The sequence below is a fragment of the Archocentrus centrarchus genome, chromosome 9 (genome assembly GCF_007364275.1).
Source record: "Archocentrus centrarchus isolate MPI-CPG fArcCen1 chromosome 9, fArcCen1, whole genome shotgun sequence".
In the NCBI taxonomy this organism is placed as follows: domain Eukaryota; kingdom Metazoa; phylum Chordata; class Actinopteri; order Cichliformes; family Cichlidae; genus Archocentrus; species Archocentrus centrarchus.
In genome coordinates, this window is record NC_044354.1 from 24,727,214 (window position 1) to 24,754,365 (window position 27,152).

A 27,152-nucleotide genomic window follows, 5' to 3' on the forward strand; every position below is an offset into this window, starting at 1 on the left:
GTGTCAGCTGGCTTCATTGATAGATAAAGCTGAGTATCATCTGCATAACAATGAAAATTGATGCAGTGCTTTCTAATAATACTGCCTAAGGGAAGCATGTGTAATGTAAATAGAATTGGTCCTAGCACAGAACCCTGTGGAACTCCATAATTAACCTTAGTGTGTGAAGAAGACTCCCCATTTACATGAACAAATTGGAGTCTATGAGATAAATATGATTCAAACCACTGCAGTGCAGTACCTTTAATATCTATAGCAAGCTCTAATCTCTGTAATAAAATGTTATGGTCAACAGTATCAAAAGCTAACAGGAGCTAGCTCCAAATTCAGCTAACACAGACTGAAATGAAGTGAGTCATATTTGTAATTTGTAATTTTGGGGGAAAAAGTTTAGTCCAAAAAGATGTTGTTTTGTTTTTTTGTTTGTTTGTTTTGTTTTTTTAAAGGAATAGTGAGCTTGATGCTGCGTAACTGGTCAGCACCTCTTAAGCTCAGTAATTAACATGTTATGTCTAGTTTGCAGTGTAAAGATGTCAGTGTGCTGTTTAATGGATGTTCCAAACCATTTCCAGCTGGTCTGAGATATTATTTTTCTTAAGAACCTTCTAGGGGTGGGCAGTATAGCCTAAAACTTAAATCACAATGTTGTAAGGACATTTGATATTTATGACAATACATTATACCTGACGGTGTGTTTTGTGGTGAAACAAGTTTGTTGTTTCCACCTTTAGAAGGAAACATTTTCATGCATAATTTGCAAAGTATTGTGCTTTGTTGGAGATCAAGCCCCATGTGGCTGAACCACTTCAGTATTATTGAAGCGGCTCCCTTTTTAGGTACCAAATTATCATTGGAGGCTGCCGCGTTGCTCTCACTCGCAGACATGTTTGGGCTGGTGTTGTTGCTGTGCATGTGCATGGCGACGCTCTATCAATGATATCACAAGATAACACTTTCTATCATGTAAAAAATTTATGGCTATTATGCTAAAGGACATGAAAGCCTAATGTTGAATGGAAATGGCAAGAACCTACAGCTTGACGTGTCATCTCAGATGATGGCCAGCAGCACTTGCATTGTTGTTTCCAGTTCACACACATTTTATGGCACCTGTTCACCTTTGTAGGAGGTACCAAATGTGCCGCACTGTGTCTAATAGGTAAATTGCCTCTGTTTGAGGCAGAAATCCTCCAAAACTTTAAAATGTGTTCTCTTCATCTTTCTTAAATTCTGTCATCAGCTAAGGACAACATGAGTGAAGCAATCTTGTGTTCCTGTGTTTAACTTCCAAGTAGTTTCCCCTCCCTTTGTTTCTCCTCTCTTACCTTGGACACTCATTTTGGCTTCAACTTAGAGTGACAGACTGTAGTAAAGTGTGAAACATCATGAATGTGTGTGTGGGTTATCGTGCTCCATGCCTGCCTGCGCCTTTTCCTCCTGGGCCAGCCAAGCCCGTCTAGACTGTAGTCCAGAAATCCTCCCACAGTAGATGCTGCGGCTTGCTGGTCGACATCCAGAACAATCTAGCATCCAAGTCCAGCGCAGACCAAAAGCACCAGAATGTGTTTCACATGTTAGATGATTTCCTTATAGTTTTCCCAGACAGAACGTGTCAAAAGTTGCTTGTAATTTTAGAACATTTTAGAAGTGGTGAGTTGAAGAGCAGCATTAATGAACTTGGAGGGAATAAATGAAACGTCTGATATATCTGAGGAAAGTCATAGAATATTTAATCAAGGACACAGTGGACCCACTGCTCTTACTTCTTTCTCATTGTCTTTTTATTTCTTTCATTATCTTTCATATTCTTTATGTTGTTTGTGTGTAATGTGTTTTTTTCCCCCCACCTACTAACACAACACTGTGTCCACACCTTATCATCCTTGATATCTCATTTCTGTCACATATCACAATATCCCGCCGCCGCTCCCGCTCCTTTGACCCTCGATGCAGGCCAAGCTGACAAGACTGTGTCTCCATGGCAACTGTAACTAAGCCCACAGTTGCTTAGACGCAGGGTTTGTGCACTGGGGAGAAGTGCTGATGCCAGGGAGAATCTGTTTACTCACGCCAACAGAGCTTACACCTCAATAAAAACTGGAATAGTTTTATTATAGCAGCCTGCCTCCGCTGTCGATAGGAGCCTGCTTATTTACAGCATTTACGCTGTGGGCTTATTGAAAAGGAAACAGAGGGTGTGTGTATGTGTGTGGTCATGAGTGGTGTTGAGAGTATGGGGTTGGAGTTTATGCTAGAGCTGGAAAACAAGAGTTAGTTCTGAATTGGAAATATTCCCAATAAAAGAATGGGAATGCAAGTGATTCTAGCTTTTAATTCATGCAATTTTGAGTCAATAATGGACCCCCCACATGCATCATGCCCGCACATGCATGCTGTTTATAAAATGCTTGATAAGAGCTGGAGAATGGCTGCTTATTCAAAACTCACAGATGATTCCGTTAAATGCAATTATTGTGCAAAGGTAATTTCCAAAAGGAAAAAGTGTGAGTTGCTGCAAGCGTGGCAGCATTGTGGCAGTCCGGCTTGGAAGGGTCCTGCTGGAGCTGATGGTGAATGCTTGAGATTCAACTGTAGCATTTCAGAAGCGGCTCTCCACTCTGTTTGGCTAAAATTACACATTGACAGAAGTGAGGTCAAGTTACACAGAGCTAATGAGCAAGGGCATGGAGTAGCAGGTCTCTAAATAATGTGACTCAAAAGCCAAGGCCTTTGCAGTGTTCTCAACCCAACACAATAGATTCGAACCATGTTTTAGATAATGCTGCACGGTGGTGTGGTGGTTAGCAATGCTGCCTCACAGCAAGAAGGTCCTAGGTTTGATTCCACCTTTCTGTGTGGAGTTTGCATGTTATCCCCATGTCTGCGTGGGTTTTCTCCGGGTACTCTGGTTTCCTCCCACAGTCCAAAGACATGCAGTTACCGGGGTTAGATTAATTGGTGATTCTAAATTGCCCATAGGTGTGAATGTGGTTCACACCTATGGAGAATGGTTGTCTGTCTCTCTGTGTTAGCCCTGCGACAGGCTGGCGACCTGTACAGGGTGTACCCTGCCTCTTGCCCTATGATAGTTGCCCTATGATAGGCTCCATTTCTATTTGATTTCTACATTATTATTTCTCTGTCAATAGACAGAATTAAGATTTCTTCAGCACTTTGAATAGTCCTGCTTTGCTCTTATAGGCGTTTCCTACATTGGTAAAACAGCTAAGTTTATTTGGCAGTATCATAATTACAGAGAAAAGCCAACAGTGAAAACGACCCCCTATGAACAAGCACTTGGCGACAGTGGGAAAGAAAAACTCTCCTTTAACAGGAAGAAATTTCTGGCAGAACCAGGCTCAGGGAGGGCCAGTCATCTGCCGAGACTAGTTGGGGCTTAGGGGAGAGAGACAGGAAAAAAGACATGCCGTGGAAGAGAGCCAGAGATTGCTTTCAGCACATCTTTTTTTTTTTACTCAAGCATTATGAGAAGAATCTCAACAAGGATTAGATAAGAAGCTCAATCATACACTGAATCAGAAATAGGATCAGAACTGATAAGCCTGACAGATACCAGAACTGAGGATACACATATGTTCCTGAATGTTTCTGCTGACCTTGCAGGACGATAGCAGAGGTCAGCCAAGTCTTCATCCATCTCCATCAGTCCTGCTCCAGTCTTTTCCTGCTAGATGCTCAATTGCCCTCCGATGGCCACACGACTCTAAGTGACCTTCACACCCACAATTCATCTGATAAAGCAGACACACTATATATACTACAACAGGCTGACGGAGTCTGTGCAGGGTGAAAGACAGAGAGATCTCTGAATCCGCACCCACTTGTTTTCTTAGCTTCTAACGGTAAAATACGACACACTGAGATTCCAACATGCACAAGCAATACAAGGACCTGAAAACTTTTAAGAATGCAGTGTTTTCATAAGGGCACTGATTAATTGTGGTGTCCCTTTTACTTCTGCCATCAGAAGCAAGGACAGAAGCACAAAAGCAACAATGTCTTAAAAACATTTTTCACGCTTAATAATGGAAGACCTTGTGTTTTTGAGGAACTAAATATTTTCATTTTCTGCACTTGATCATTGAAAACAGAGTGGTCTTGTTTTGCCATCTGTAGTATAATTTTCTTACTGCATTTGATAACCATCCAAATATGACAGTAAACTCTGCATGGGCAAATTTACAGTCTTAGGAGGTACTCACCGCTCCTGGTCTGCAGACAGCACCTTGCAGTCCTGGCCATTCCAGGACTGCAGCATTCCAACAGAATGTTGTAACATGCTGGGGGTCTCTTTGGTAGTGGGTTCAGTTTTGTCTGACAGTAACAAATGATGAGGAAAAACCACCATATGACAGCTGTCCCCTCCAGTCCCTCTATTACAGAATACAGTAATAGTACAAAAGGAATGAGATTGTGCATGGATGAGGGAGGTAAAGTTAGAATAAGGGACAATTAAGAAAAAGCCTTACGGTACATTAGATGTACAGTAATATATTTGAATTTGATAGTCAAAAACCCACTAAAATTGTATGTTTGCTGCCAGATTACTATTAGGATTGGTAGACTGATGTCTGTTGCCTAAATTTCCATGCAACTCAGCTGCAGGAACTGAATATTCCCACTCAAGCCAGTGCTTGTGATTTCACCAGATGTGCTGTTGTATGTATGCAAAAAGTGACTCCCCATGTCACGCTGCTGAAAGTCTATTTTTGACTGAAGCCACATCAAGCAGAACAAAGTAAATAAGAATGATGGGAAGTTGGATATAATCAATAATTGAACTTACTGAATGTTCCACTTTTCAAATCTGGGTGTGATTTGAATCCTTGTGAAGGACGGAACAAATCTGCATGGACAGGCAGCGTCACAGACACACACCAGGTGTATTCATGGGGTAACAGGTGCTAGTTGTTAAAGCAATGCATGTCAGTTTCCCAGATGTACAGATATGAATGAGTGAATGTCAAAGCAAGCAAAGTTTTGAGCAATGCCAATCTCACACAAAAATATCTGGCCTAACACAAAGATCTGAAAGCGAAGTTGCAGCTTTCTGTGCCTTCTGATATCATTATGAAAGTACCCACACAGTTTTGGTAATGCAGTAACAGTTTATACAGTAAATGCCAGATAGATCAATAATCACTAGAACATATAAACCATAAATAGTGCACTGCCAGGTGACCTGTCCATAAAGAAACAACAGCAGCTTTCTTTGCAGTCTCTACTGACAGATGTACCATCTATAAACCTCCAACAGGACAACTGTTCCCTCAAAGACTGCTGGAAATGAAACAGCTGACAATAAATTCTCGTGTCTGTCTGCCCCAAATTCACTCCTGTCAAATAAATCCAAGGTGGGTTCTACACTAGATTTGTGTGTAGGGGAAGTGGTGCCTCTTTTTTAATACCAGAAGACGAATGGGACTAAGTACAGATTGTCGGTGCTTTCTGCACCGTCCCTACCAAAGATTAGTTAACAGTTTGTTCACTGCAGGATAATCCAGTAGACAATAGGTAGCTTCACCTATATACACATAAAGAACATGGCAAGGACTAAAGTGAATTGTATTTGTGTGCAGGAATTCCATGGTTGTATGGCCTTTGTACATGTGTTTGGACTTATTGTGCAGATCAACAAGTACGTGTTTACAGCTTTTTTGGCTTGTAAATTAATCATCACTGAGCACAGAAGGAAATCCTGATACTATTTTGTTATGTTCAGTTCAAAGAAAGGCCTAAACGCTGGGCACCTGCAAACAAAAGCCAGTCTTTATTTAAAAATGTGCTTGTTGCAACCTATACAGGCGCTAAACTCAGACGCTGATGGAAGAAACAATAAATAAATAAATGAGCATAGAAAACAGCATAGCAGTGGTAGACCTCATACATGCTTCAGTCCCCATGGCACTAAAAAGAGGCCCAGTTCTGCTTACCTCTGCAAGGCTGCCACTCTTCCACAGGCCTAACTGGGGGTCAGCTAATGGGATTATGTGAGTTGGAAGCCCTCATAAATGAAGTCCCTGGTGAGGAGCGGGGAGTCCCTGCTATTCCTTAACCCTCTTTAAAGCCTTGCTTTTCACAGTCAGACAGGCACACGAAGGCTGCACCAGCCCTGCCGCTTATAGGAGCTGTGCTCAAGGCGCTGGGTGATGTAATAGGGATGGCATTTCCCCTTTATACCAAAAATGAAATTTATATTCATAATTTTTTAAAAATTATTTCTAAAGCTGTCTAGCTTTATTGCATTGTACTTCTGAGAGAGGATGGAGACCATGGGTCACATGGAAACTCAGAAAATCACATGGCTGGGGTAGGCTGATATGGGTTTATATTGCACTTTTATTGAACAGTAAGACATCTGGCTGTAATTGTCATCCTCTCTGTGTGCTCGTTATATTACACTTCTTTAGGACTATTAAAAACACTCACTGCCTTCAGTGCTTTTCCTATTCACGTTCCTAATTTTTGAGATAGTATAAATAGTAGTTATAGGAATACTGTTTATAATTAGAGCGGGCTTTCACTGGATAATTGTAGTGTGATTTGGTATCTTTGCTGCTTTATTGGTATTTCACTCTGGAGAACAGCCAGATTCATTGAGATGGGATTTTGGAGATTGTAGTGTCATATTTTGAAATGTATACATTTATAATTACTTTTAGCACAAACTATTGACTTCTGATTATTCTAATTAAAAAAGTCAATGTGAGCCTTTAAAAACTTTATTGCTCACATTTTCATTCAGTTTCTTGGGTGTCCTCTTCTGTGCACACATCCCTCTTAAGCTTAATGTGTGTGTGACTTTGTTTCTGTAGAAATGTGAGCTCAGACGGGGCAGAGGCCCGACGCAGACTGAGGGAATGTGAGGGATTGGTGGACGCCCTGCTGCACGCTCTTCAGTCAGCTGTAGGGAAGAAGGACATGGATAACAAGGTGAGACAACATCTGGCTTATCCACTAACATGCATGCATGCAGCATGAGCTCATTCTAATAGTAGGTAGATGCTGTAGTTTTCTTATGAATTTGTACTGTACAGTATACCTGGGATGAATGTAGTTGATAATGTTCCTATCTTTTTTCTTAGTCTGTGGAGAACTGTGTTTGTATTATGAGGAACCTGTCCTATCACGTCCACAAAGAGGTGCCGGGGGCTGAAAAGTACCAGGACCCATCAGCGCTGCAAGCCCCTGGCTCAGCGGGACCACAAAGGAAGAAGAAAGATGATGCTGGCTGCTTTGGAGGCAAGAAGGCCAAAGGTGAGAAAGGGGCAAGAGGAGGAGAGGTGAAAATATTCAACATTTAATATGACTTAAAATAAAGGCATCACCCACAGCGACACTAACTCAAGAAAACAAAATGCATCAGTTTATTTAGCTGTTTGTTGTTGTAAATGAACGCTGTTAAAATGGTGATAATGCACAACAGTAGCCACAGTGGTCTAAGCACAGTGAACCTAAATAGGTCTAAAACCATGTTAAACTTCAGGTCTTTAAAGTGGCTGAGTTAATCCTCGATGGCTATCATGGTGCATCCTGCAGAGGCTTTTGTCATTATCACCACTGCTTAGCAGATGCGCGATGCACGTACGTGTTGTTTGAGAGGTCTTAATCAGTGTTCTCCCCTGACTGTTATCTGAATAACGCTGTTATCTCCCAGCTGTACAACAATAATGGCCGCCATTAATCAGTCAGCCAATGAGATGTGACTACCAGCCAGCGACCCCTGACTTCTAACGGCTCTTTGGAGAACCACATCAGTTCAGGGTCCAGAAGAACAAAATGCTTACATGTATAGAGATTTATAAAGAAGCCAGTGAACCGCATGGATGCTTACACACATGCGAACACACATGCGAAGTGGATAATGAGCCGTGTTTAGCTGCTGCACAGCCTGAAGGTGTACTCAGTTACGACAAACATGAAATTCAGCTGTAAAGGATAGTGCAGGTGGTAATTAAGCAACACTGTTGGCAATATGCTTGGGAATTTGTTACCTTGAGTAGGCTAAGTTTGGTCTCTTCTTCTGTTTAGTGTCGCCTTTGTTATAAAATATGACATGATAATCAGCACACACACTTTGTTTTGGCTGATAGCCTGATTGTTGGCTCTTACTTCCGTCTCTTTGAGTACTTTTCTCTTCTTCCCACGCATTAATTTTAATTTTTGCACTACAAATGCTGCAGTTTCTGCTGTTTTATGCATAATTTCACCTGCCTTCTTTTCTGAAAGCTGAGTCTTAATATTTTTAAAAGTCTTTCCCTTTTTTCTTCTTCTCTCTCTCTTTCGTGCTTGCTAACTTATCTGAAAATCATTTCCCATTTTTCTTTATACTTCACACTTTTCTCTGTCTTCTACTGCCCTATGCACACCTAAAAATCTATCCCACTGGGTCCCAGTGACCCAGAGACCATCTATGAACTGCTAATGGCTTACTGTCTATATAAAACACTCCTTCCTTTCTTCAGTCTTTCTCTTTATTCAGGTGTTATTTTTTTCCTTTTTCTTCATTTTTCACCTTTCTTATTCAGTAACACATGACTGCTTTTTTTTGATAAAAACTGTTCTCATGTATTGCACAGCTTCATGACACACACACACACACACACACACACACACACACACACACACACACACACACACACACACACAACACACTCCTTTTTCACCATGCCTCTTCTCTTTTCTCCCTGCTTTGTGTTTTTTGGCATTGCTGCTGCTTCCTTGGCTAACTATAGAGGAATGGTTTAATCAAGGTGAGTGCCCCCCCCCCCCCCCTCCCCTTCAGCCTTTCTCACTCAAGCTCTTTCCTCTTCTCCATCCTCTCCCTGTCCTCCCCCCACCTCCACCTCTACCTCCCCGATCTTTCTCCCCGACTGTAGAATATAGTTAGAAGTAGTTTTGGGTGTCCTCCAGAAATCTGAGAAAGTTCCAAGGACTTAAGAAAATCGGGCGGGGGTTCATTCATTCCACACACATTCCCCTCACCATACCTACCCACCATAGCACTGAGCATTACAGACTCCACCTGTCCCAAACTCCTCAGTTTGTTAGAATTAGTTGTTTTGTTTTTTTGTCAGTCCTCTTAGAGGTGAAAGGTAAAACCGGTAAGTCAACAGATCTGTCTTTTAAGTGTTTTTAAGTAGAGCTTGACTAATCCAGTGAATCAGAGATGCAGTAATGGAAATTTAAAGCACACGTTTATCCCCAAATTGAACTTTGGTGTATATTCTTTTAGACGCCAGATAAAACGAAACCCGACAGCTATGAAGAACACCAGTAACTGAGGCCAACTGCAACTCTTCACCCCTTTCTGTTGCACTTAAGCATAAATGTCAAGCTCTGCTGCACACTCTGTTTTTGTCTGCGTTTGTTTGAGTTGTGAGTTGAAGCTTCTGAGAATGTGGATTATTAAAACTGAAATTGATTTTTATTAAAGTTGTCTTGTGCCACAATTTCTATTATTTGGAACATTTGAAACGGTCTGTGCAAAAATGTGGAAATCTGCAAACGTGTACCCAGGAAAGGATTCTTCAGTGGTTAGAAGATTTGGACATTTTGAAAAATACTCCCATTTATGGATCTCTTAGGTTCCTGAGAAAATTCATATTGAGTGATCCTAAACTCAAGGGTGTGTGTCCCGTAACTATTCCATTTTGATGCTTGCAGACAGCAGTGTAGTGTTCTTTATTTTCAGTGGTGGCAGCAAAAGAAAATTCTGACACCATGGCTACTGGCGCCCCATCTTGCCAGCAGCTTGTATCAATCACTAAAGCCTTTTTCAGACATGCATTTCGGTGAATCTGATGGCATCTGAATGTGCTGGCTTCATGTCACTTTTCCATACAAAATGGTGCATTTTCAGGATTTTCCGTCCAGCAGAGATCTCTTTCCCATCCCGTCCCACACACGCACGCACGCACACACAGACACTGCTCTAAGTGACAGTGGTAGAGAGAACTCAGTGTGGTTGTATTTCAAAGCTGGCAAAGCTTTTTCCATGTATGGTAAAACTCACATGACCTTTCTGTCACTGTTGTGGGGATGTTTGGATGAAGCCATAAGGTCACTTTTACTTGATGAGTCAATGAAATAAAAGTGATCTGTGCCTGAACAACAGCACTTTCACAGTCACTTTAACAGAGTGATGACATGTCTGAAAAACATTATAAAAGCTGAGGATTATTATTTATAAAATATAGAAATAAAATATTCCCGTAATTTACATACTGTAAGAATAATTTTTATAAACCCTGTCCATGAATTGCCACCTTATCATGGTGGAGGGGTTTGTATGTCCCAGGGGCTTTTGCCCACTGGTAGGGTCTCCCAAGGCAAATTGGTCCTGGGTGTGGGGCCAGACGAAGAGCGATTCAGACAACCTTGACAAGAGGAAGATCAAGGGAATAGTTTACACAACTACGGACTACCTTGAAGTGATTCTGGCAAACCATCAGGCAACTCAGGAGGGAAAGCGGTGAATATGCCCATGTTACAGAGTGTATAGTCTATGGTGTATAGTCCGGGTGGGGCACTGCTGACTTCAACCAAGGATATAGTCAGGTGGTGGAAGGAATAAATCGAGGATTTCCTAAATCCCACTGACATGCCTTCTGTAGAGCATGCAAAGTCTGGGGATAACGGGGATGACTTGCCCATCACTGGGGGTCACTGAGGTAGTTAAACAACAGTGTTACAGGCCATTCAGTCCCTGTGCAGCTGCAGCGAAAGCTTGGTCCACATTGCTGGCAATATGTCGGACTTATTTCCAGTGGGTGTTGGACTCCTCCAGGGCTGCCCTTTGTCACTGATTCTGTTCATAATTTTTGTGGACAGGTGTAGCCAAGTGGTGGAAGACTTCTGCTGTAGTGGCCTCAGAATCTCACCTCTGCTTTTTGCAGATCATTCGGTCCTGTTGGCTTCATCAGGTGGTGGCCTCCAGCTCAAACTGGAGTGGTGCACAGTTGAGTGTGAAGCAGCAGTTATGAGAATTAGCACCTCAAAATCTGAGGCCATGGTTCTCAGCTGGAAAAGGGTGGACTTCCCGATCCGGGACAGTGATAAGTTGCTGCTCCAAGTGGAGGAGTTTAAGTATCTCACGAGCAAGACCCGGGTCTTGCTCGTGAGTGAGTAGAGATGGAAGCGGGAGATTGACAGGCTGTACCAGTGATCATAAAAGCGAAGTTGTCCATTTACCGGTCAATGGATGCCCAGGTGGCTTAGTGGCGAAGCTGCAAATGCCGCGTTGCGGTGCGGGCAGTGCGGGCAGTGCGGGCGGCGCGGGTTCGAGTCCCAGCCTGTCGCCAGTTTGCCCACGTGTCTTCCCCTGTATCTTTCCCGCATTTCCTGTCTCCCTCCACTGCTCATAAAACGCGGCTGTGGCCAAAAACGCAAAAAAAAAAAAAAAAAAACACACAAATTTACGTATTTACCTACCTATGTCCCTACCCTCACCTATGGTCACAAGCTCTGGGTAGTGACCAGAAGAACAAGATTGCGGATACAGGCGCTGAAAGCTTTCTTCAAAGAGTGACTGGCTTCTCCCTTTAGAGATACGGTAAAAAATGCAGTCGTCTGAGAGGGGCTCAGACTAGGGCCACTACTCCTCCAAAGGGGCCAGTTGAGGTGGTTTGAGCATCTGGCTAGGATGACTGTTGGGTGTGTCCTGGGTGAGGTGTTCCAGGCATGTCCTACTGGGAGGAAGCTCTGGGCTAGACCCAGGACATGATGGAGAGATTATATTTCTTGGCTGGTCTGGGAACGCCCCAGTGTTCCCCTGGATAAGATAGATGAGGTAGCAGGGGAGACAGAGGTCTGAATTTCTCTGCTTAGGCTGCTGCCCTGTGATCCGGACCCAGATACGTGGAAGAAAATGGATGGATGGATAATTTTTATAAACTTCTCTCTAAATAAGTCATATATAAGAGGTTAGAGCAGGGGTTCTCAAATCCAGGCCTCGTGGCCCAGTGTCCTGCAGGTTTTAGATGTGTCTCTGCTTCAACACACCTGAGTCACATATAGAAGTCATTAGCAGGACTCTGGAGAACTTGACTGCATACTGAGAAGGTAATTCAGCCATTTGATTCAGGTGTGTTGGATCAGGGACACATCAAAAACCTGCAGGACACTGGGCCATGAGGCCTGGATTTGAGAACCACTGGGTTAGAGGAAGACAGCGCAAACTTTATTTCTTCAGAATAAAACCTTATATCCTTTAACCTCATCCTCATCCAGGAGGGAGCACTTCATAACTTGTGACCCCGCCCCCCGCCCAATCAGCGACAGGAAATTTTACTTCTGCCTAGCTGAAGAAGACGTCGTTCTGTCTCTGCATCTCTGTAACATCCCATGGGCATGTTCATTTGCATGTGAGCTGACCATTATCTGGCTGGTAATGCTGCAGTCATCCGCACCCCTCATGCTCCTTTTTGCATCTGTGTCTGCATTATTTAAGATGTTTAGCAGCACAGGGAAAGCACTGCTGTTAGGCTGGGAATGTCTGTATACAGTTTGTGATTGTGCTAAATGTAGAGAACTGGTGTGTGGGCTTGCATTCATAATGTGCTCCTTTATGTCATTATGATGTAATGTGATTTCTGTGTTTGTTTTTATATATCACGCTGCTACATCTCTGTACTTTGTGTACATGTAAACACTCATACGTTATTTGTTGTTTTAGATGATTTTGAGCAAAAATACATTTTCCTTTTTCCCTTTTTTCTTTTTTATCTAGTACAAAATGTTAATGTTGTTGTTCCAAACCCCTCTCAGCTTAACCCTGGGGTCTTTTTTCAAAATCCAGTTGTCTGACACTGACATCATATTTCCTCCTCTCCTCCAGGCAGAAAAAATGGTGAGAATGACAAAAGCTATGACACATTGGATCTGCCCAAGCGCACAGAGCCGTCAAAAGGTAGGCCTTTGTTTGTTGAGCAAAATATTCCTCTATAAACACCAAGTCTATATAGAACCTCTCATCTAGCGAGTGAATGGTTTGTTTGGGAGGGGGGCAGGTCATGTGTGTTGGTCAACAACAGTGTGGGAGGCCTTTTACTGAGAAAGAGGCAGTATGTTATTTGGCTGTTGATTTAGCTTTGTGTGATGGTTTTGTGCCTCCAGTGGGACAGTTGATTGTTGGCAGCTTGTGAGAGCATCAATTCTGTAAGCTCTCTCTTTTTTTTTGTTAAATACTGTGACAATGCACTGAGACACAACAAGCAATAATAAAACAGCCTGTTACTGTATACTGAGTTCTACCATCTTCTTACACATTGTACTGTTTTTTTCAGTATTGCAATTAAATGTGAAACAATGATGAGCCAATTAATTGCTAAATTGGTTGGTTGGTTAATCAAGGAAATAAAATTGATAATTTTGCCTTCACAAATGTACCGTAAATATGAAACAATAGAAACTAAGGGGAAATGGCTTGCCTGTCTCGGTCCAAAGGTAAAAATCCACATGTGCACACCTGTAATAATACCTGTCATGCAGGCCTAAAGAACTGCCAGTCAGGAGGGAAAAATGTGTATTCCCTGTCTGGATGTGAGTGGTTGCTGAACGTTGCTGGCAATCGCTGTGAAATTGATTGCTAAAGCCCCAGTCAGACAGGCCTAGAGACCAGTCAGTGACTCCCTGGCAGCTGCTGGTCACTAGGGAAAAGTGTGCATTCCAGTGGTTTCTGGATGTTGCTGGCAGTTGCTAGTGTGAAATTGGGGGTCAGGAGGTTGCCAGCCGGTCTCTAGGCCTGTGTGACTGAAGCCTAAAGCGCAGTAATTTACACAGTAAACACACATGTATCAGCTGTGCCAGGTAAACAATTTCTTGGCTTTGAGTTCCTCGATTCTCATTTGGTTGCCATGAAAGAAAAAAGAGGTGCATTAATCCCCTATAAAATTGCAATTTTAAACTTAAGCTTTTGTTGTTGAAGACAATTAGATATGTCCTAATTAAATGACAGCTGCTGATTAAGACATTAATAAATCTCTTAATTAGCAGCTGGTGAGGTGCTGACCATCTTTCTGCAATGTTAACCATTCCTTAAACTTTTTTACAGTAAAGTTTCTGGTTGCCAAATATTTATACAGTGGAAAAAGTGATTAGGTTGCATATCTGTGTATAGCTGATCCACTGATTTCAATTAATGTGATGAACATGTCTTAGAATTTAAAAGTCATGTAAACTGAATAATGCCATAAGTAGTGCTCACTTACTGGTTTAGGTTAGCTGCATTCAAAAGATTAAAGTCTGCCTAACCTTTACCAAAAGGATTTCTGTTCACCCAATAACTGAGCCTAGAAGCCAAATCACTTCCACTGTGGACTATAGCAGAAACTGTTTGTCAGTAGCACACAAAGCTTGATAGTAAGATGTATTTTGCTTTTACTTGAAAAGTTGAATCAATGGGATTGCTGGGAAAACACGGTTGTTTGTGGCCCTGATTTCATTTTCTTAAATCACAGTGATTTTATTGATGATAGTCACATTTTAAGACTCTTTTCTCATCTTCTAATGCATTGTGCAAACAGATATGGTGTTAGGTAACATGATGAGCATTACAGTAGAGCTTCATCCCCAAACATTGCAGCTGGTTCAAGCAGTAGATTTTGTGTGTGTGTGTGTGTGTGTGTGTGTGTGTGTGTGTGTGTGTGTGTGTGTGTGTGTGTGTGTGTGTGTGTGTGTGTGTGTGTGTGTCATAACCTCTTTGCTGTTGGTATTTGGTGCAAACAGGCAGTTGAACAGGCAGTTCCATAAAAGCAAATTAGCCTGCAGTACAAATGTCATCAAAAAAAAATGTATATTTGCTCGTTTATATGTCAGTACAGTACATTACTCTGTGGGAAAGTGTGTGTGTGTGTCTGTAAGTGCCCTGTGGTGTCTATGGAATTGCCCTGCACTTGTTAAACACTCCTATGTGGTATTAACACATCAGCACCTTCATCAATAGCCACTCATTTACTGTAGGAACTTTCCCCAGGGACCAGGAACCTGTGGAGGGCCCCGGGGTCTAAAATATGTTTTGGGGAAAGTCACAGTTGTACTTTCTGAGAGTTCAGGAACTTTGCGGGTGGGGCTTAGTGTGCTGATTGGTTGACTAGCCCAAATGGAGCATTTCACCCAGTCCATCTCAGCCATCTCACAGTCATGTAACATCTACCAAAGTGATTGTATCCTCCTCCCTGCTGTTTCACTGCTCAGATTCACCTGTCATAATATCAATGTGCTGATTTATCTCATGCTCTTGGGTCTTTAGACAGTGGAAATGCAGACAGCCATTGTTCTCAAGGAACCTTTTAGTTACATGAAAAAAGTTCTTGTAAGCTCCGGGTATATTGGATGGAAACGTGGCTAATGTGTACTGGCAGGCACTCAAAGTCCATATCACTTCCTGATTGACTGTTAATTAGCCACATTAACACGTTAAAGTGGGACCTCATTAAACTAGATCACAATTAATTGCTGTGCTTTTCCAAGTTAAGCAGATTTTGCCTTTTTTTTTTTTTTTTAATCACTCCTAAAGTAAAGGAAAGTAGATGAGCTACAAGGATAATAATTAATATTTTCCACTGGCTGGTTTTTCATGGGTAAAAGCCAAGCTGCCATACTGCAGCTGAGGATCTATAGCAGCTAGGCTTGCGCTGCGATTGCATTACACAATGTGGAAACAACTGCCGTCAGAGTTTTGACTCCAGAGAAAGCAATTATCGTTATAGGCCTAAATGTCATGCATAGTTGAGATGAGTGTATGGGTTCGTGTCGTAGAGAGCGGCCCCGGCATTTTCTAGCTCGCAGACAGACAAATCATATTTGACATTTATTAGCTCAACACACGGGCGAATAACAACAGTGAGATGCATGGATAATAAGCTTAATCACCAGAGCAAAACCCACAATGTCTTTTAAAGCGCATTTATCACTTTTTCTTCACTGGGAAACATCAGTGGCAAAAGCGCTTGCTACTGCAAGACTGTGAAAGTCTTCTGGGTGCCTTCTTTGTTTATCTATGAAAATGTGTATTTGTGTGATTCGGGCACATATTCCACCCTCCACCACCACCATATCCCCTGGTCATCTGGGGAACGTTTGCAGTGAGGGAGCGATAGAGAGAGAGAGGGCAGCTCTCAAGGCTGAGGGAGATATGGGAGATTACATGTGTATCCCAGGCCTGATCTGATGTCAGACAGGGAGAGGTCAATGCAGAGAGCACACTGGACCTGGCAGTGGGCAATGATTAATCTTGTTTGTGTGTGCATGGTGTGTGAGTGTGCTGGAAAAAAGAATAAAAGAGAAGACAAGAGAATAAGAGCTGGTGGGTAATTTCTTTTGACAGCATTTGTGATTACAGTGCTGTTTGAGACATGCTTTGAGGCTTGGGTTGAAACTAGCAATGAGCCAACTCATTAAAGATCCTAAAAGCTTTGGATGTGACGTTACACAGCGGGCCCAACATTGACTATTAGCAGTTAAATGCTGTACTATGTCTGCTCACTTGGTGCTGGGCAGGCAGAGTGCATCAGGTTTTTCAAAATTGTTTCTCTGAAAGCAGCTGCCTGTTATCCCAGAGACCTGTGCTAGGAAGCAGGATTTGGGCTTATTCAGGTAACTTAAGGATTGTTACAAAGGCGGTTCACTTCTTACCAGGATATATCGTCGTGGTAACATTCCTAGACGAGCCCTCTGACCTGTGTGCGCAGGTAGTAGGAGGGTCTACAGTTTTCGTCATGACTGTCATTTGTGGCCATCTATTTGTACTGTGAGTTTTGGAAGGGGACAAAATGTAGCTCAGGTATTAGAATGGCTTATAAAATAATGCTTTCATCATAGCACAAACGTCAGCATGACTAAAGGTTGTAAGTATTATCCTAGGCTGTTAATGTCTCTGTCACTTATTAGCCAAGCACCAATGACTGCACTTGTTAACAAAACATCTTACTAAATGTGAGCAATTTCAGTCGTGTCAGTCTTTTTATCCCTTTACCTTGATTATATGGCCACTTAGTCCGAACCAACTGATTGAGTTATTTTGCCCAACATTAGAGAAGTCTGAAGTTACTGGTGGCGCATTATTCATGCCATCCACAGAGCTGGATAAAGTTAGAGGAGAGTTGTAACAAAAGTAATTAAGAAGTGTGAAAAGACCCTTTTCATTAAAGAGCCAGTGAGTGTGGCAGCCCCTGGGATGATGACACATTTTCCCAGCACTTAATTGAAACCACAGCGTTTACCTTTTAGATTGGAAAAAGGTCAGGGGAGGAGAAGGAGGAGGGAGAGAGTTGTGGTGAGTGTGTGCTGTTGTATAGATCTTTCTTCATTGATTCTAAAGCATTAAAAGGTCTGTAATCTGCCAGCTCCCTGGTACAAAGTCCATGTGATGTCCTGTTGTGCCGATTTGCAGCTGTGTGAGAATAGCGCAGCTGTGCTACATATGAGCAAGGACAGCTACTCCAATAATGTTCCAATCTGATTGTTCCAGCATATGTGATTCTGGTGGATAGCACCTTGCATCTCTGCTGAGCATGTAGTTGTGTTTTCAATGAGCCTGAGCATCCAAAGTGTACGAGTACAAGTGGTCAGATCGTAGCCAAACTAAAGCTAAAAGCATTTTACCTTCAGAAAATGACATAAAAATGACAGGCTTCAGAGCAGCTCAGCTTATAAAAGCTCTTCTTTCATGTGTATTAAGATAACTTTATTTGTGGTCTGTAGTAAAGGGATTCTTTCACATGCCTCCCACCACGAGTGTGTATTTCATCAATTAGGTCAGACTGTATGAATGCAGTGTGGTAAAATGTGGTACAATTTTTCTTATAAACAGCTATATAATTTTAAAATGGAGATTGTGCACTTGTGCAGTCAGCATACAGTCATAGTAAAAAGAACGTACACCCTCTATCAATTAGAATATCTGGGCCTGTTAAGAAAATAATGTAATAATGTAAAATTGGGTAAGTTCAGATAAACAGGACATGACATTTGACACCATGTTTTTATTTATTTAACAGACACTAAGCCAAAATGCAGAAGCAGTGTGTGAATAAGTTCACCCCGTCATTCAGTAGCTTGTAGAATCACCTTTAGCAGCACAAAATTGGAGTAATTGTTTTTTGTATGACTATCAGTCTCTCACATTGTTGTGGAGGAATTTTGTCCTGCTCTTCTTTAGAAGGTTGCATCAGTTCATTGAGGTTTGCGGGCATTCATTTATGCACAGCTCTCTTAAGGACCCGCCACAGCGTGTCAGTGAAGTTGAGGTCTGGACTTTGACTGGATCATTGCAGCACCTCAATTCTTCTTTTTGTTTTTAGCCATTCTGTTGTGGATTTGCTGCTGTGCCTTGGATCATTGTCCTGTAGCAAGACTCAGACTCACTTGGACAGCTAGCCTCACATTTGACCTTAGGATACTTTAGCACACAGAGGAGGTTATGGTCAACTGCAAGGTGCCCAGGCCCTGTGGCTGCAAAACCAGCCCAAATTATCCTCCCGCCACCAATGTGCTAGACAGGTGGTATGAGGTGTTTGTGCTGATATGCTGTGTTTGGTTTTCTCCAGACACTGCATATCAGCACAACAGGACATCACATGGACTTTGGACAGACACTGTCCTTTGGACAGATGAGACATTGTTCCAGAGGTCTTGCGGTTTGTTCAGATGCAACTTTGGAAACGTAATCCGTGCAGCCATGTTCCCTTTTAGAGAGAAGATGTCACCTGGCAACCATTCCAAACAAGACATACTCGTTCAGTCTTTTTCTAATTGACTGTCATGAACTTGAACATCTAACATGCTAACTGAGGCCCGTAGAGTCTGAGATGCAGCTCTTTTTTTTTTTTTTTTTTTTTTGCAGTTTCTTTGAGCACTTTAGGCTGAATTTGCTGGGACATCTACACCTGGGAATATTGGCAACTTCAAATTGAAAATGTTCTTATACCCTTTCCCAGATTGATGTGCAGCAACAATTGCTTCTCCAAGATCAATGTTGATGTCTTTCCTCCTTGGCATTGTGTGACACACCTGAACACTCCAGACCAGCAAACTGCCCAAAGTTTGCTTAGCAGCACCTGGCTGCTACTTGCTGTCTTAATTTCTATGGAAGCAGTAAGGCAATAATTAGTTTTTTCAAATATGGCTTCTGTGTTTTGGCTTAGTTTTTATTAAATAAATAATCACACAGTGTAATATGTCGTTTTGTTAATTTTAGGTTGTATTTAAAACCTGCTAAGGACCTGATTATTTTTTATAATGCCCTGATATATAAGACATTAGAATTGGCATAGGGTGTACTTTTTTTTTAAAAACAACAACACTGTTTTAATAGTGCTGACACACTGAAGTGAGTGAAAATATCATGCATGCACTAAACTACCAGACAAAAAAAAAAAAAAAGTTGACCTGATCAGGGTCTCCACCAGCAGTTTGAGAGATGGGGTTATTTTAAGGTTGCACTCAATTAATGTAGCGCTAGCACCTCTCTGTAACGCTAATTGTGAGGCACAGACGGAGTAACAGAGCTTTGGTTTAGGTGCTTCTCTGCAGTCACAGTGGGTGACAGGAGAGACAGAGAGAGACGTCAAGGAGTTTATTTCCCATTTTTCTCACGTATACCAGTGAGAGAGCACCGAGACACAGTTAGCGCCGTTCATAAAATCTTCTAGCCTGTTGTAGTCACTAATAGTGGAGATAAGTGGACAGATATCAGTTTTCTAACATTTGCCTTGTTATTTATTCCTTTTTAAAATGTCTTTATAGTTTTTTTTCAAGCTGTTTCAGCCCAGGCAGGGCTTGTAATACTATGGTGGAAACTCTGCAATGATGGCAATAAATGAAAAATCAGAGATCATTCTTTCTGCAGGTGTTGATGTAATGTAAGGTATCTCAACTTGAAAATCAGGTAAACTTGGTGGATGAGCACTGTTTGTTCTATCAGTACTTATTCCCACCATGGTGAATCTTTTTGGCAATCTGTGTCCAGTTTCCACTAAGGCTTTTTGATCCCAGCTGCTTTAAGTAGTACTACTTAGACATATCTGACACTAAGGGCAATGTGACGGAGCCATAAAGACATTGTGTTTGAAAAGCTTCGGCGCTTTCCGTGTCTGCCCTTTTGCACTCTCCATTTCTCTTTCTACCTCCACTACTAATTCTCATTTGTCTTGCTCTTTCCCACTGTGGTGCTCTCTCCATCCATGAGAGATTTATTGCACTCCACTCGTCTCGTAAACACACATTGAGCGGTTACGAAAACACCCGCCTTTACAAAGACGACAACTGCGTAACACGTCTCGCAGGGTTTTTTTTTTTCTTTTTCTTGCAAGCCAAGCATTTAATTTGCGGGAGAGGTCTTAGCATTGACAAACAACACTGGTGCGAGCTGTATTTATTGTATTCCTTAACCCACTTTGATATCAGCCCACTGGGGATCTCTATTGTAGCGTAATCAACATGACTGTTTTGCTGTCGCAGTCATCTCTGCCTCTGAAGCATCTCAGCTCTTGATGTCGGAAAAGTCAGAGGCTCAATTGAGTTAAAGAAAATAGAGCTACACTTTGTTTGTCTCTGGTGTTGTCACCTTACATGGAGGAGAAATATTTCACTTAATGGGTCTGTGGCATAAATCTGATTCTTTTAATCCTCCATCCTATATCTTTCCTTATGGTTTAGAAGTGGTGGAGGGAGAAAAAACCACTTGCCCAAAGGCTTGATGAACATCCTCCCTTAGCAGGGAAATGTGATAAAGCAGATCCATTTGTCAAAATAAGGCATCTTTGCGTCATTACGCTGCTGCCAAGTCTATTTCAGACAAGCACAATTCCAGTCAAAGGGAAAGTTTGACCTGTTCTGTGTCTGTGCCTGTGTACATTGCAGCCAAAGGTAAAGCAGAGTGAGGAGAACACATTGCCATGTCCCAAATTCCAAGTTGTGGTACCGTGTAGACACTCTATTTTCATGCCTGTGGAATTTAACACCTCGATAGTGAATGCTGACCCCTGGCTTCACTGTCTTCTTGCTAGCCTGTGACCAGCTGACTGCAGTGAATCATTTGCCCCTTTTGTTAACCACAGAAACACAGCACTCGCTTGTTCCAGTTGCCACTCCTCCTCCATCTCTGCTACACCCGCTACATTTTGCTGCCAGGTGAGACCTCTAATAATGATGGCTTACCTCACGGCCGTCTAACCCAGACACACAGATGGCAAACAAAGCGTGCATATAAGCATACAAAGCTTGCACGGACACTTGGCTGAAGCACATTCGCACATACTTTCTCACCCTCAGCTTCTTGGCTATCTTGACACATAGCATCCACTCCTTGGTTCCAGACTGTCTGGCACCTTGTATCACTCTCCGTCTCTCAGTAGCCTCTGTCATTGCATTTCTCTTGGCATTACACCTTCCTTATGCCAAACACAGTGTGTTGTGTGTCCCATTTATACTGGACGTGTTCAAGTCCAGAGGGAAGTTTACCCGGCTCTAAGAAAAGGACGAATGACTCAGATGAGACAAAACTAAATTGGATGCAAACAAACAAAACCCAAAAAAGAGGTCTTGCATCTCAGGAGACTTTCTGATTAAATAGAGTATAAATAAACAAACAAATCCTAGAACCAAACATTAGTCATAATCATGCGCTTCAAGCTTCAAACTATTCAAACTGTGTATATATTCAAACTGTGTATATTACCATGACCGTAACAGCCACAAATTGGTGGCACCAGGAGATAATTGATGCCTTTACATGAAGACACAGATGTTACTATCCCTTTACACTGTGTACACCTTTGGCTGATTGAATAGTTATAATAGTTAAGAAGTTAAGAGACAAGGCAGCCAAGAAGCATTTGAGACAGAACTCATACGAATTCTAACCCAGTGTTAAAAACTGTGAAACCATTCACCCTTCCTGGATGGCTAAGTATTACATGTAGGTAAGAACCCTGTGAAAGTGTATACTGACAGTGTCATGTCCCAGTTTTTCAACTAAAAATTGGCACATTAACTGACACGATTCTCCTTGTGAGGTTATGCAGTTTTGCGTTGTGTTATTATGATCTTTGCAACCACTGAATAAAATGGCACCATGCCAGTGCCAACTTCTGTCTTTTTTACTCTCCATGTGTTTTTGTTAACAGTGTAGTTGCCATTCAATTGGCTGAACTACGCACAAATGTCAGGTTATGTAGCCGCCCATCTCTTTCTGGGGCTGCAGCTCATATAGTCTATGCTGCACTAAAGCTCCAGTAAACAACAGTTACTCTGCCCAGTGTTTTTCTGAATTTGGAAAACCAGATGATGTTTCATTAAAGCAAGCATAGTTTGGCTGCAAGCAGTAGGTAGAGCAGTTCATACTTTCTCACAGTTCTTTTATTTTTAGACCACTTATGGCTCAGTCGCTCCAGAGTAAAAATAGGACAGCAATGTCCTTGCAACTGGGAAAAATTGATAGTTGCCTGATAATTGTGTTCAATATTTTTGCATTTGGTGATCGATCAAAAGTAGTTGCGACATTCAACTGGTTGCCCAGAGACTGCGTGTGCAGCACCTTATGAGGGTTTTGCCAAAGGGTGCTGGACACAATTTGTCTCTGGCTGGACTGAATGCAAGTAGTTAATGTTTATTTCTGTTTAATGTCAATTTCCATGTATTTAGATGGCAACAGATTGGTGATTTTCACTGATTTGTCAGAGTAAATCATTGTTTTATCACACACAGATTGCACATAATTGCAAACTTGACCCCTTTTAGTCAAACTGATACAAAACTGATAGCAGGCAGATGTCTTATTACCTTGTTATTACCGGCCTGACAATGGCAATGGCAATTTTATTTATATAGTTGTCCCACTGATGATTTGGATAGCCCTGCAAATAGAGCATTACAGTAGTCTAACCTGCTCACTATAAATGCATGGACCAATTTCTCAGAGTCAGTTTGAGATAAGAATTTTCTAACTTTTGATAAGCAGAAGAACATGGATGGATGGAGAAAGCAGTTCTGGTGATCTTATTAATGTGATTATCAAACCTGAGGTTACACTCCAAAATTATGCCAAGGTTTCTGATTTGCTCATTGTGGTTCAGAGAAAGGGATGATAAATATGAGGGGTCAAGTAAAGAGGTGCCAGACTTTAACTGATGAATAACTTCTTCCAGATCGTTTACAGGTGAGAATGTGAACATTGAGCTCATGCTGTCATTTAATGAGAATGTGATTCAAATAAATTAAACTACAAGAGATATCACCGCAAATACTAGAAACTTTGTTCTGGAAAAAAGTATTAAAATCATCACATTTATTTGTTGAAAGAAATACAGTCAGTCTAGTTATGGAGGGATTAAGTAGTTTATTGTAAATGAGAATTAAAAAGCGGAATTAGACTGATTATTGTTAATCCGCTGGGAGATTTAGGATTGTCTGGCTAATTTCATTGACGTGCCAAAGTCACTTTAAGAATGGCAAGTGATGCAGGTCGTGGCTCCTGTCTTCAAAGTAACCATTTCGAAGATAAGAAGGGAGCAAGTTCATTACACATGGTTTCAATAATTTTGCTTGTACTACAGTCTCTAGGGACTGTTTTTCTCAAGTGTGACTGTAGCGTAACTAGTCTAAAACTAAATTTAAATGTAGTTCATTTGGAATTTAATGCCTAGAAATTGCTTCCCTTCCTTCTTCCACTGATTGCTGAGGAACTGGTGATGCTGTGGTGGGCACAGACAAACGCACCTGGGACTGAAAAGAGAAAACATTGCGTGTTTGTGTGTGGGGTGGGGTGGGGTGGGGTGCGGGGTGGGGGCATGTGTGTGTGTGATGTTGCCATACAGCTTTATCTGTGTTGTCTGTCTTTATTTGTGTATTTGTTTTGTGCAGTCACCATTATTCACAGCTCACTGAGCTCAGCTGCCTTTTCCACCAGTAGAGATGGCCCTCTGCTGGTGCGTGTTGTGCTATAATGGATTGACAAAATACAACATTTATCAGAGCAATATCATGTAATGAGAAAGAGGGCATTTGATAGCATTGAAAAACATACCGTCTGGATCTCTAAATAGCCTGGTTTTTTTTCTAATGCCATGATGGGGTGATGTGTGAAGAACATATCCACCGGAGCTTTCTGTAGTTTTGGAAGTCAGGAAAATAATTTAAATACATAGTGACAGCACCACCACAGTACCATAATTTGCTTGTATGTCACCATATTAAAAAATACCCCAGATGTTAATTTTTCCACACACCCCTGTCCCACCTTGCCAAGATTAAATCTGAATCCCTATCTGCTACACCAGCTGTTTGGAGTGCCACCATCCACTGAGCCCACTCAGCTACCTACAGCTAACTTGACACTCCTGTCTTCCAGCCACAGTTTTGCCTTTGTTGTTGCTAATAAACGCAGAAAAAGGACTAATATGTGAATAGCCAGCGGCTTGGAGCTGACATTTTGGCTACTGCGACTCCCCCCTCAACTCCTCAGTGATGAAAAGGGGTGATAATAAGGCATGGAGTGAAAAACAAATGAGGGGAGCAAGAGGTTTATGTAAGTGGGACCGCTGTGTGTTTTGTTGGAAATACAAAGAGGTTTGCATAATAATGCTATTCCTAGGAGAGCTCATAGAGAGTGACTGCTCTACACATCATTAGTGGAGTGAAGTCCTTGCAGATTATTATGTGTTTGTGTGTGTTCATGCATGGCAGCATTTATCCACCTGTGTTTGGCAGAGGATTGTGGGGTGTCTCTAATTCCCAGCACTTCTTCAGTGGCAATGCATAAACTTAACTCTTGTGCCCCAACTTTGCTTCCCCTCAAAAAATACAAAGTAAAACCCCTCAGTGCCCTCTGTCTCCTCCTACTGTGCTCTGTGAAACTCCCAAAGAAGTGCCAGGAATTCACAGTAGCCGGCAACATCAGGCTCTTCAGATGATTAACCATGTCATTCACCTCCCACATATCCCCAAACCTGAGCAGTTGGAGTAAAGTGATAATTATGAGACAAGAACGATTCCAGGAAAGTAGGAGGAAGCACTGTGAGATTTAGTTGCCAATTGGAGCCTTTGTTTGGCCCTGTTCGAGGCACAAGAGTGCTGCTTCCTGTTTCTGTGAGAGACGCTTTAATCTAATTAAAAGCAGATTAATGGCGTACTGACTGGCTTCACTGGAGCTACAACAGAAGCTTAGTGAAGTGGGGAAAAAAAAAAAAACCGCATCCCTTCAGAATTTGCCACTGTCCCATTACCTGTTAAATATTGGCTGCAAACAATCCAGACTGTTGTAAACAGGAGCGCTTAAATGCACCCTAAGGATTGCTGTCCTCCGGTACAATCGAATGAGAGGGTCACTGGTGCTGGCAGGCATCCAATCAAACTGTCCCTTCAATGAGGTTTTACTTGCAGCATAAAATCGGTCCAACTTATGCTGCGCGTCAGGCCAGCGTTATGTTTCAGGTTATATTTGGGGCATTTAAATGACACTTTCATTAACACAGCATAAAATTTGTATTCTCCTTTCGAACAAGTAAACAGAAGAATGGGAAGGGCCAAGGTCTCAGAGCTGTATCAATGTTCCTGGGACTATATAACAGCCATAAAAGAGAAGAGCAGAAGAACGGGAAGCATAAGGAAAAAGTTGTCTATTTATGTGAGAGAGTGAGACGACTGAGTGGGTAGAGGGCGACTTGAAATGCTTTTTGGTTTCTTAGCATTCATAGCCAATCTGTTTGACTGGTCTATAATCAGGAGCATTTTGGATTTTAATGCGCGTCTGATTTGGCGATGGGCTCGTTTAAGCCGGCGGGGGCAAATCATCTCATCCTCACCGCCTTTCATTTGACTCTTATGAGCACACGCAAATCCTAATTCATACAGCTGTCCAAAAAAGAAAAAAAGCAGCCACACGGCTTATTGACACACACAAATAGTCTGTCAAACTCTGCCTCCTTCTCTCTCACACACACACAGATACACATGCATTTACAAAGGACAATGCACTTCACCCTTGAACATAAGGCGATGTTATTATTTAGCTATTAAAGGTGGTGCTGTCAGGGTGTTGCAGGGAGAGAATATATTACCTAGGAAGATTGACCACAGCATCATTGGTGAAGCTGAAGGGCGCTTTAAATGAGAGATGGTTGCTGACGCTAACCCAGACACAGGAAATCCCTCCACCACCAAACACCATCACAGCCATCATCAGACATTACAGATGTAGGTTCTACTCAGGGGCAGAGGGGGTACTTGTTTAAGAGCTGCTGCTTGGGGTATTTTTTTTTTCTTGTTCATATTAAGTGCACTGAATTACGGGGGAAATGAGGCCGACAAAACGAGAGGCCATTGAATGCATTGCACTGAACAAATTTTGGCCTTTTGTTGGTCCATCAGTTGATTGCCAACCCCCCTTTGGAGTATTACTCCAAAGCACTACTGTAAACAGTCATGTGATAGGTCTAAATTCTGCTTTATTGGTAAGTGTTTGCTCTTAGGTAACGCAGTTTTTTCTACTCTTGGCTCTGTATGATGTCATTGAGAATGAATTAAAAATCCTATATTGGTTAGACTCTAAAAATAAGCTGAGGGGTTTGCACCAATGCATCTTTTTGAACTGTAAATCATGCGATGCTACCCTATTGTATAAGGATAAAAATATAAGGCTGAAAGGAGAATAAAAGGTTTTTAAGTTGCATGAAAGCGATCTCTGTGTTATATGTACTGGTACCAAATATTAACTACTGTTATCAGCAGCTTTCAAGCAACAAAGACAGCTGCACCTCTAGTCTGTGTGTGTTTAAGCCTTATTACTTTCCTTCACCCGGATTGCAGGCTCAGGCCCTCGCAGCCACACACACACACACACACACACACACCCACCCCTTAGTCCATCTGCTTTAGTCCTCAGCCGCTATCTTCTGTCCTCGTTCCAGTCACTGCCATATCTCTATTAACCCCCCCCCCCCCAAACACACACACACACACACACACACACACACGCACACGCACACGCACACCAGCAGTCGACAGGATTATCTAGGCTTATTCCCAAAAGGCTGGACACCCAAACTACAAACCCCCACCCCAAACTGCAGCGCACATCATTTAGCTGGTGCTGCAGTGCATCAGTTTTTCTTATTGTAGATTGTAAATGGCTT

The 27,152-nt window shown here is 42.1% G+C and overlaps 1 protein-coding gene across 1 annotated transcript in view; it reads left to right on the forward strand.

Moving 5' to 3' along the window:
* arvcfb (ARVCF delta catenin family member b) overlaps positions 1-27,152 on the forward strand; it is a 138,735-nt gene that overhangs the window by 82,041 nt on the left and 29,542 nt on the right. The window contains exons 7-10 of the mRNA XM_030737112.1: positions 6,837-6,954; positions 7,107-7,278; positions 8,757-8,774; positions 12,860-12,931. Of these exons, the coding sequence (XP_030592972.1) occupies positions 6,837-6,954; positions 7,107-7,278; positions 8,757-8,774; positions 12,860-12,931 (380 nt within the window). The remainder of the gene's footprint in view (positions 1-6,836; positions 6,955-7,106; positions 7,279-8,756; positions 8,775-12,859; positions 12,932-27,152) is intronic.